At 31.5% G+C, this 12,535-nt stretch overlaps 1 protein-coding gene across 1 annotated transcript; it reads left to right on the top strand.

Annotated features, from left to right (window-relative positions):
* Positions 1-4,794: 4,794 nt before the first annotated feature.
* LOC106776324 (armadillo repeat-containing protein 6) lies at positions 4,795-11,179 on the top strand. The gene is made up of 8 exons (XM_014663740.2): positions 4,795-5,122; positions 5,196-5,480; positions 5,568-5,851; positions 7,726-7,854; positions 8,713-8,835; positions 9,397-9,504; positions 9,881-10,059; positions 10,821-11,179. The coding sequence occupies exons 1-8, from the start codon at positions 4,987-4,989 to the stop codon at positions 10,942-10,944; spliced, it is 1,368 nt and encodes a 455-aa protein (XP_014519226.1). The 5' UTR covers positions 4,795-4,986; the 3' UTR covers positions 10,945-11,179.
* Positions 11,180-12,535: the final 1,356 nt, after the last annotated feature.

Below are 12,535 nucleotides of genomic sequence, written 5' to 3'. Positions count from 1 at the left end.
ATGCTCTTTCTTCGACTTGATTGATTTTGATTCCAATCATACTTTGTTTCTGTGTCGGAAGTCTCGTATGTTTCTATGTTGGAAGTTTCACATGCTTTTGTAAGCTTGAGTTAAATTTAAGATTCACTTTCTAAAGAAGAATAATAAAAATAACTCAATCTTATAAAATCAGCTTGTAAGATGATTTACACTTCACTTATATATTATAAATTAATTTTATCTCTAATCGATATTGACTTCCAACTTTACCATTAATAGTTTATTAGAATTATATTTTAATATTAACGGTGAATAAATATAACTAGGATTTATTTTTGTTAATATTATGAAGTCTTCGATTGATATCATTAATAAAATTAACAAAATGATTTATATCTATAAAAATAATATTGACCTAAAAATAATATTGATTGACGAGTTGAAAAAAAAGTATAGTTATCAGTTAAAAAATCTTTATACATTTAAAAAATAATATTAACAAAGATGGATTAAAAAAGACAATGAATATTAATATTATCATAATAATAATAAAAACTTTATGGTTGTAGGATTTAGCTAGAGAATTGGTGCAAGGTTAGTGTCTATCAAGATTGTTTAAGGATGTATGAGGTGATGACGGTCTCAACAAATTATATTCCTTCTCTCATATTATTACAAAAGTTCTGTCAACAAGCAAAATTTTTCATTGCTTAGATTGATCTAGTTGATATAATGAGCTTAGTGTCAGGTAATAATTTTCTTTCAAAATATTTGTGTTCATTAAAAAAAATGTCAAATGTTATTAGAGGTTAAATTAAACTTTATTATCAATGGTTTTGACTTTTGATAAATATATTTCTTGCACTCACGAAAATCATAGGAGAAAAAAACAATGTTGGTAATAATTATTGAGAATTTTTGTATAACTATTACTATTTGGAAGTTTCTACAATTGTCGTTATTTATTAAAGTTTTTCAAAATCACCACTACTACTTAATGAGGTTTCCTAAATTGCGACTACTTACTGGAGTTTCGAAAACTTGCTTGTTGGGATTTTCAAAATCGTTGAGACTGAAAATTGTTTTTTTATTATTGAAATTATTTGAGTATAATAAAATGCTTCAATAATAAAATACACAATCAAATAATTTGAAACTAAAATTAAATATTATTATATAAAATAAACTATAAACATTATGCAATACAATTAATTGTTCAACATATGAAATAGAATTGTTCAACAACCATCATTAATTTTGTTCTTTTTTACTATCTTCATCATTAATTTTGTTCTTTTTTACTATCTTCATCATTTGATATGTTTCCTTCCTTGATCATATACCTATAATGTAAAATAATGATTAGTCAGTACTATATTAAAAAAAGTATTTCATAACTTTAACAATTATTATGAGTGATGATTGTAAAATAACAAACGGTAAAGACAATTGATCTTAATAATTTTGTAACATAAATGTCATCATAGTCTTCATTTCATTGCTTTATAATGTCAATGAAGATACTTAAAATGGAAAATGTTATTTAAAAACCACGAAAAAATGTCAGTCAAGTTAATCATAAAAACAACAAAATAAATGGTAAAATATTCATTAACCTAAGTTTGTAAGTATACATCAATATTGTTGACCGGTGGTCGCTTTCTAAGAATGATCATGGAGAGAATTAATGAATTTTGTTTCATACACATCCAAGGAGGAAGGTTGTGTGGTATGAATAAAACTAGCCAAATATTGTGATTGGTGCTCAAGTTTTCATATGGATTGAACCCGACAATAGCTAAATCGAGTCTCACATTTCGAGAATCTAAGGCAAATTGAGGGTGGAGCAAGTCAAATTTCTTCCATGGTTTAGAATCTCTTGAATGTCTTAAGATGCCTTCATCTGTACTTTGTAATGCATGTCATCTCATATGCTCATATATTTTAGATGACAAAAGCATCTTCTTTAATTGATGCTTCAAAGGAAAATACCTTAACACCTTTGCAGGAATCTTCTTTCGCTCATTAACAACAACATCATCACTAATTGTACTTCTCTTTCTTGGCTTCCATCTTTATGTCTTACATTTCTTACAAAGATCTCTATCTTTATCTTCTCCAACATACAACATACGATCATTCAGACAAGCATAAATTTTGGTGTAATTAAGACCAAGCTTGTTAATGAATTTTTTGGCTTCACTGAATGAATGCGGAATTTTAACATGTTCAAATACATCTGTAAACAACTCTAGTATCATGAACATAACTTTGTCACTTATTCTGCATAAACATTTGATGTGATACAACTTGACTAAGAATGGAAGTTTTGAATACTTATCACATCCTTCATATAAACTCTGTTGTCCATATTGCATTAAGTCAAAAAAATTGCACTATCATGACTTTTAGTATGACTTGACTTTGCACCCAAATTGTCATCATCAACTATGTCATTGTTAAAGCAATGATGAACAAATACATTATTAACCATTTCATACATATTATCAGTAATTTGAGCTCTTCCACCATCTTCTTCGGTCATGATACCTATTTTATCATTTACTCTTCTCTCCATGTGTAGAAGCCACACTGTATACCCTTTTGGAAAATGTTTAACAATTAGTGCTCATATACTACTTCACGACGTTGTCATTTCTTAAAATTGCATTTCTAACATAGACATATTATCTTTCCCCTAACACTATTATTAGTGAATGTGAAGTCCAAAAAAGTATTCAATCCTCCCATATATTGAGTTGTATTTTGAGACATGTCTATGAATGATTTGTCCATTAAAATGAGTTATGTTCATTCCAAAAGGATTAAAAGGTTAGAATAAGTGACTATATTCAAGGAAGTTCACTACACAAGAAGAAGTTATTGAACTAGTTATAAAACTAAGTCCTATAACAACTTACTTATAAATTTGTAGACTGAAATAGTCCTACTTACTTATGGAACTGAAAAGTTCAACACTAAGTAGTTTCTCTACTCAATTATAAAATTGTGGATTGGAAGAATTCAAAACTAAGTAGTAGTGTTGTCAAAACGAGCCACCCGGTCCGACCTGGCTCGACCCACTACGGGTTGGTCATTTAGTGAGCCAACCCAACCCGTCTCATTTATTAGCGAGCCAAAAAAATTTGAACCCGACCCGACCCACCACGAGTTGGTTGGTTAAACGGGTTGGGCACTAACTCACTTAATTACAATTTTTTAAATAAAAAAATTACAAGCTTTTTGTAATTCAAGTCTAAATAAATTTCACTTCCAAAATGATGTTAAACTAAAGAAATTCAAAATAATAAAAAAAGTACAAAATATTCTTTCTTGGTATACAATCATGGTGGGTTAGGAGAGTATTTTTTAGGGTTTCATAAGATAATAAATTAATAAAATAAAATTAGGTGGGTTGGTGAGCCAACCCGGCTCTGATGAGCCGAGTTTAAATGAGCCGGGTTGAAAATTGACCCACGTAAAAAATACATTTTTTTCAAACCCAATCCGACCAAAACCTGTGGTGGGCCGGGTTGACCCATGAGTTGTAACCCATTTTGACCACTCTACTAAGTAGTAGACCTACTTAGTGTTAAAAATAAAGAATGAATGAATAAAACACTAAGTAACAGACCTACTTAGTTATCAAATTCAACTAGTTTTAAACCCGTCAATAAAACATTAATGAAAAAGTCTTACACGTTCTTTGATTTTGTCAGATCATAATTTTAAACACAAATAAAATCAAACACAACAAATGAAAACAAAATCACACCCAACTCAAAATAGAGAAACTAGAGAGCATTTTTTTTCTTCCATAATTATTCTTTGTCCCAATATCCCATGCTGGTAAACAAAAAAATGTTTCAAAATAATTTAATTATTAAGATAAAATATAATGATTACTTAAAATTTAAGATAGAAAAACAAGGTTTAATTACTCGAATGGTCCCTACTTTGGAAGAAATATGTTAACTCGATCCCTACTTTTAATTTTGTGTCCATATTCGTTAATGTGCATTAATAAAGTTCTTGTCATTTGTTTTCGAGAAACGATGTTAAAGGTGTGGTGATGTGGCAAAGGATAACATATACGTGTAAAAATTTGTAATTGTTTAGAAGAGAGGTTCGCAAGACATCCAGAGAGCGTGACTAAGAGTATGGAGAACTCAAACAGCTCAGGAAGGCATTTGGATAGCTCAACTAAGTGTATGGAGAACTCAAATAACTCGACAAGACATCCGGAAAGCTCAATAAAGTGCATGGAAAAGTCATATAACTCGACCAGACATTCCAAGAGCTCAACAAGTCAGATTGAGTTATTTAAACTTCCCACCGAGCTATCTAAGTTCTCCATGCACCTTATGGAGTTGACTGTACTTTCCATCGAACTATCTAACTTCTTGATGTATCCTACCTAGCTCTAGGAATGTCTTGCCAAACTATTCGATTTCTACATGTACTTTACCGAACTCTAAGTATATCTATCAAAACTATTTTAGTTCTCAATACACTTAGCTAAATTATTTGAATGTCTTGTTGAGATATTTGAATTTTCCATACGGTTAATAAACTCTTTTGTGACCTTGCTAAACACTTTAGTTAATTATATGATATACATCTTAAGATAATTATGTATGTATGCTAAAGTGACTAAGATTTTCATTTTTCTTACTCGCACAAATTTTCATATCACATAACGTGAGTATTAATTTGAAAATGAAATTGATACTAAATTAAAATCTAATAACAAGTTGAGACTTTACCTTCAAAATGGAGATCGTCCGAAAAAAAATAATAATAATGAAGTGTTGAAGAAAGCTAGAAGCAAAAAGAGGATAAAATAGATACCAAACATAACCCTGGCAGATCTTACCGCCGTTTCATCTCCATTTTCAAAATCAGTTCACCATAGTAAGCATATACTTTCACCAGTCACAGGCTAAAACTCAAGAACCTTGAAACAAAAGGGAAGACAGGAAGAGAGTGAGAGTGAAAGAAGAAGCAATGGCGACGCGTACGATCTCGCAGGAAGCTTTCGAAGAACTTGTGAAAGAGAACGTCGACGACCTCGGCATGGACCCCACGGAGGCCCTCCAAGACGCCATCCAAACCCTCACTCTTCAAGGCGTCGATCTCTCAGGTTCCTCTCTCTCTCTTCTCACCTTCTCACATTCTTCTCCCTCTCTCAATCCCTCAACGACGTCGTTTCGCAGGCATCGTCACCTCCGTCCCCGGTGACACCAACCCCGTCATCGACTGCTTGGACCGCTTGAAGCACCTCCGATCCGAACCCGACGATCACGAACTCGCCGTAGCGTTCAACACGCTCCATGAATTGTGTTCGAATCCAAATCCAAATGCAAATTCTAATTCCGCAATTGCGACCAGAAACGGCGCCGTCGAGTTAACTTGTTCGCTCTGTTCCAAAATCCCCCGCGCCACTGGATCTCGCGAGCTCCTTCTCTCTGCTTTAAACGCATTGTCGTCGTTGCTTCACGGTTCTGACTACTCGTTTATCAACCGTTGCCATTTCGCTACTGTTTTGAATTTCTCCTTTTGAATGCTGATTCTCTCTGTCGTTTCAGATGTTCAGAGTACGGGCACGTTTCAGCGGTGTGACGGACCGACGATTGTGATTGGTTTTCTGGCTGATAATAAGCAGGATGTGGAGGTCTTGAGCAGTGGATTTCGCGTCGTGGCTTCTGCGGCGACCGGCGATGAGATCGTGAAGGAGTCCTTTATGGAGTTGAAGGTTGATGAGCTGGTTTTGGAGATCTTGTCGTTGCATAAGAACAAGGGGATCCAGAGTTTGTATGACGCAGTTCGCGCGCTTTTGACTCCGGATGACAATCGAGTCGTGGCTTCGCAGGTGAGTTGGGCTGCTTGATGATATGTTAGATTATGTTTGGTTTACCGTTTGGTCACTTCCAATTTACGTTTTGTCCCGAAAACTCAGTTTGGTTGTATGTTTGATTTTCCTTAAAAGTACCTTAGCATACTTCATTTGGCCTGAAACCAGGTTTCAATTGAAAGTAATATCGAGGTTGCCTTTGCAAACTCAGTTAGCAAAATGAAATCTTCTCAATCTAAGTTTCCATACTTTAATCCAAACATGTACTTAGTGTGCGCTTCTTATACTTGAAAAAAATATTTGAGAGTGTGTGTTTCCCTCTCTTAAGATTCTCATTTATAATAACTTTGGATACATGGGACACAATGCATAAGAGGGAAAAGAAGAAAATTCCAAAAGATACATCTAAGACCTAGGTCCAAGACAAAACACACAACACCTTACAATAAATCCTATTAAAGACTATTTATTCTAACAATTATTATGGATGTTGAAGAAATTTGGTAAAATTTATCCACGGACACTTGTGTTAGAGGAAGAAATGTAGACATGTTAAGTAATATGATGTGATGAGGAATATGATATGGTACGACGATATATATAGAGAAAGGAAAAATGTCAATTTTGTGTTTGTACTTTAACAGGTGTCCATGCATAATTACAAGAATTTGATTTATCTTAAAAGTCATATACGTTTAGCATTTGCTCTGCAGCATGTGTCCATATATCATTAGTCTTGTTTGGGTATCGGAAACAATTCTTGTTTTTCATGAATTCACAGGTAATTATGAAAGGAATTTAAATGTTTATTACACTGTCATCTAATCACATAGTTCATGTATAATAAGTTTGTTGACTTTTTTTTTTTAATAATTATCTTGAAAGTCATAGGTAACTCTAATTGATTACAACAAGAAAGCTTTACAAAACACAGATCACACCTGCCATTCAGCTCAGTTAGAGATCAAGGTTTCAGAGTTTGTTTGACAATCTTGAAATGTTTATATTGGCAGTGTGTGAAAACTAAACCCTTAAAAAATGTTTCAGTTACTTTTACTTTTTCTTTTTGTATGATGAATAACAATGGTGTTTTTTAATTTTATTGTGGTTTATATCATTACTCTTGTTTGATTGTAGAAATCATTTCTAGTTTTTCATGAATTCACTTGAAGTAATTCCAAAAAAGGAATTTACTTATAATGTGATACAACTAACTAGTACCAAGAATTGAAAGAATTCACTCAACAATACAGAGGTAGAGATAAAGAGAAAAGTATAACTTATTCACGATGGGTTTCTAAAAATTGCTCCTGCAGCATTTACATTGCTATTTGTGCCCATTTATTAACTATTCACTGACTTGTGGGTCATTTAGGTTCGTTTTTTCATTTCTTACAGATTACTTTAATAATACTCCCCATGTTCTAATAGAACTCGGACCCTGGAAAAGTTTCTTATAGCATCATCCAATAACGTATAAGTTCATTCACTTTTATAATAGTTACATATAGATTATTTTAATAGGTTAAAGGTTTATAATGAACATTCTTTATGCTATTTTTACTTTATGTGCTGTTTTCAAATGTATCTATGTGGGATGAATACACGAAACAGTGAAAATGAAAAGTGAAAAATACAAGGCTTATTTGTCATTATTTGAAATATTGATGATGGGAATATTGTTTTTGACCAAATAGTCCGTGGAGTGTCACAGGTGTTCACGTACACGGACACGTGAAAATAAAGAAATAAAAGGGTGCAAGTTAGGAACTTAATTTGTTGAATATGAACAGGGGATTTCTAGTTCATGTCTTTCAAAGTTGTAATCTGCTATCATTTCAGTTATGTGTACATCATTGCAAAAGTATTCGTTTTTATCTGTTTGTTTTCAGGTGTATGGTTATGCACGAAAGTTTGCCAAGATAGGAATTGCAGAAGCTCTTGTGGATTCTCTGAGTGCAGGGCTTTGCTCACCTGACCTAGTTCCAGCATGCACCACTTTGAAAGTCATTGCTGTAAATGTAAGTGGAGTAATATCCAATCCTATGTTGAGTATGCAAAATTGTGTTTGTATTGGAAGCTCGTAGGAATGCAGCCATTAGATAAAACATGGAGTTGTATGGTTTTAGGTGATTTTTGTGGTGACAAATTGCCAGTTATACTGTCTCAAAATAACTGTTGAAAGACCAAGAGTTTTTATGGACTGTCTCACCATGAATGATTCGTAAGATTGAGTTGCTGCAATGGTTTCCTTTTATTGATTCATATGAGGCCAGGTGGACATGTTAGTGGAAATTAAACTTTGGGATAATGGCGGGTATATTTGCCTGTGTATCTTAATACAAGACTCGCAGTCTCATTGGTCAATTATTAAATGGTTTTTGCTTCTTATCCCTGGTAGACTCTACGTTTTTTCAAGATTTAAACGTAGCATGTGTAATGGCACAATAAATAAAATGTACGTTTTCGGCCTTATTGAGTATGAACAGTAAAATCAACTCCCTGAGTGTATACTTGGGAGGAGGAGTAACTGATGCTGATAGAATGAGAAAGGAGGCAGAGCAGCGAAATCCGAAAAGTTAGTGGCAGAGAGAGAAGAGGAATAGAGTTGCATCACACCATCCACCTCCTCGACAATTTTCCTTTTTTTCTTTTATGGGCTCAATCCTTCAGACATTCTCTCCACTGGAAATGTTTATTTGCTGTCTGGTTGCCTAGCTGTCCCATTTCACTATTTTTTTTGAGTCGTTATTCCCATGGAGTATTTCATTCCTTGGCTTCATTACAGCATGTTGTGTTAGCCATGCCAACATCTTCAAACTGAAGCCTTGCTGACACAAGAATTGTATTGCATTTATGCCTTGTATTTTATGTTGCAGGATGAAATATGTAAATCCATTGCTGAGAAAGGTGGTGTGGATGCAGTACTCAGATGTATCAATGACAGTGGTGAACAAGGTAACAAAGCTGTGGCCAAAGTTTGTTGCTCATTACTTTCAAAGGTATAGGTTGAAATGTTTCTCTGGACTGGCCACCTAGTCATTTGTTTATTATTATTAATTTTTTGTAATTTCTCTCTGCAAAATATGGTTTCCAATGCTAGTGGTTCTTTGTAGGGTTTTCATTTTCTCTTTCTGTTGTTTTGATGGTTGTCTTACATTTTCTTCTTGAGCTGAAAGTTTTCCCTGCATATTATACTGTTATAATTTCAATCACTTGGGATTTGAGTGTGGTTTGTTTGTGTCCTAGATAAATCTCTTGCATCTTTTTAATATGAATAAAAATGCGAATGCCGCCCATCTTTTTGGGTGTATGTAGCTGATGAAATTCACTTGGCTTCCATAAAATCATGTGCTGGAGTTTGCAGTAATAATCTCATAAATTTTCAATCCAAACACAATTTATACTTGTAAGTTTTTATATATGATATGAATGTAGTTGAGTACTGTAGGTAAACATGAATCATTATTTGATTGCTTATAACTTTTAACGTTCAATTCCATTAAGTTAAAAGTTTTCATTCCATTAAGTTAAATGACTCATTTCTTTGTTTAATTGCTCAGTTAGCAGGAAGTGACATGAACAAGAGTGAAATTGTTGGGAAAGGAGGTATGGAGAAGTTGCTCACACTTTCATGCATGTTTTCCGATGACCCATCTGTTTTGCAAGAGGTGAGAATCTGCAATATCTGTTTGAGTAGCCAGTGTAAAATCAGTCAGACTAAAACATCCTGCTCGAAGTCTTGAATTGTTCTTTTTGGGCACAGCAATTTCGTTATAGGAATTCCAATAGGCATTAGTCAATTGGACAGTGGCTATTGAAGTTTGTAAATGATGTAATCATGGTTTATAATGTTGTTACTGGGTTCAGACTCCTAATATACTTAATCATGCTATTGCTACCAACATTTATAAAGAGTTATAACAGACCATATCGTGGACATAATTTTCTCTCTAAAACTCATGGTTTACTTGTTTCCTTCCAATTTGTGTATATATGTACATCTTGTACCTGTTTTTTATTTTGTTGCTTTTATTTGTGGCACAGGTTATGTCTATTATTTCTGTGCTTTGTTTAAGATCACCTGAAAACGCAGCCCGTGCCGTTGAAGCTGGTGCTGGTGACCTAGCTGTTCAGGCCATGAAGAAATTTCCTGCAGCACACCAAATGCAGAGAAACTCCTGTCTTATGATAAGAAATCTAGTTGCGAGAAATCCAGAAAACAGGCAAGTTTATGATTCGTGATATTTATTATGCAAGATGTTTAATCATACATTGCTTTGCATTTTTTTTTTCGTTTTGCAGTCTTGTAGTCTTTGTCTTCTAGCATTTACTATGAATGCAGTCTGAAAAACCTGAACAGGTAGTTCTGTTTAACTGGGAATTGACCTGGTAATTTTTCCGTTAATATTAACAACTAGACCATTTCCGAACTGGTTTAAAACTAGGTTGAACAGTGTTTTCAAAAACTTATTTTTACTTTTGTAAAATTTAATCTGAAACATTTTTGAGACAAATAAAAACATATTTTAATAAGGATTACAAATATGCATAACTTATTCTATCAATATTATTTTTATAAAGTATATAATTTAGTCATTTATATTAATTTACAATTTTTAGATCTTGATTCTTTTTAGTTTTTTTTACAGTAATTTGTCATTTTTTTTTTTCATTTTAGATGTAACATTGGTATTGTTATTAGATATTGGTGTATTTATTAAACTTAAGAATTATGATCTTTTACGTGTACATTATATATTAATAACCTATAAAACGATGTTTTTATTTTAGTCATAAAATTATGTTTTAAGTAATAGTTTATGCATTGTTTGATTAATATCAGTTTGACTATTTTTTATAACCAAAGCAATAACTGATTTGGTTTTAAAAATATTGCATGAGGCAAATGCCAAATAAAAAGATTGCTAGAATCCGCAGAATGTGAATCATATTACCTCGTTATTGGAACTTTTGTATTGGACAGAACAACCTTGCTTTTGAATGGAATTGAGAAATACATAAGGAAAGCCAAGCAAACACATAGCAACTGTAAGGATGCTGCCACCGATGCGTTGAGGGATTTGGGCCTTGATAATTACAACTTGTAGTTGATAATTTTCTGACCTCTATTGTTTTACACCGTAATACCATCAATATTCTTGTTTCCCAAGCAAAATAGTGAGTGTATGACTGTATATTGTAATTGTCTCTAACCTTTCTACAAGAATATTCTCAATTTTCGGAATTCTATTCGATGTACAGACAGAGCTTCAACCTGATAGCTTCGTCGGAACTCCAATCCAACGGTTATAAGCCATAAATATTCCAGTGTTATCGAGGTTAGCACCGTCTTGAATTTTTTTTTTTTTTTTTCATGTGCATCATTCACGCATCTACTCTTTGCTTGCTTCCCTTCTCCATCTTTTCAAATTATACTGGTTAGGTAATAGTTTAAAATCATTCACATCAAGAACTATATTTGATGATAGAATACCAAAATTCTAAAACTTTCTGTAACTAAAAGAAACTGTCCCAATGGAAGCATTGAGTCAAACTTTATGCAACAATCATCCGCCTCCCATATATGTTTGTCTAGAATTGATAATAAAATACCAAATATTCAACTTTAATTTTTAGATAATGGATTTATATATTTAACTTCTCGATTAAAATTTGTAGAATCAAATAAATATAAGTTTCTTTTTTTTTTTTTAATATTTTTATAATAATAATAATATTTTAATATATATCAATTAAGATGTTAACTGAATTTTATATTAAATTTTTTTTTTAATTTTATTTTATAATTTAAAATTTAATAAATGTTTAATTAATTTAGTATTTTTTATATTTTTCAATATATATTAATATTTTAATTTATAAAATATTATTTATTAAATAAAAACAAATGAAATATATTTAAAAATTAAAAATAAAAAACTTTATAAAACATGTTAATTCTATCTGAAAAATCGGTTAACATATCTTAATTAACATTTTACAAAATCTAATCTAATATTTTTTAATGCATAAGAAATTAATATATGTTAACTAGTTTTTCAAATACAGTTAACATATTTTTAAAATTCTTGTTTTTTTTTTTAATGTGTATTATTTATTATTAAATGATAAAATATATTTTATAAATTTAAATATTAATGCATATTAAATTATATAAAAAAATTAAATTAAAAAATATAGATTAAATATTAAATTAAAAGAAAAAATTAAAAAATATGTTAACTAGCTTTGAAAATCTGATTAATATCTTAATTGTACATGTATTAAATTATTATTATTATTATTATTATTATTATTATATAAAAAACAAAAAATGTAAACCATTTTTTTATAAAAAAAAAATCTTAATCGACTTGGTTAAGAAATTTTTCTTATCCAGGTTTCGAAACTTAACAAAGTTTTTTTAATTGTTTTCGAAAATTAATTAAAAAAAATTCTTAATTGGTTTTCGACGATTAAGATCTTATCGACTTTCGAAAAAATATTAAGGTTTTAATATTTTCGAAATTTTTAAAATTTTTAATCGGTTTTCGAAAAATTTTGAGGTGCAGAAGAAGCATTCAAAATGCAAAACGGACGTGACATTAATTTAACAACTCTTTTTTCTTGTCTAATCTTGATGACATTGTTGCTTGCTGCTAATTAACGTTGTTGTTTGCTGCTTCTTATGCTAACTCT

This window comes from Vigna radiata, chromosome 11 (genome assembly GCF_000741045.1).
Source record: "Vigna radiata var. radiata cultivar VC1973A chromosome 11, Vradiata_ver6, whole genome shotgun sequence".
NCBI lineage: Eukaryota > Viridiplantae > Streptophyta > Magnoliopsida > Fabales > Fabaceae > Vigna > Vigna radiata.
This window is presented reverse-complemented; position numbering and strand designations above follow the sequence as displayed.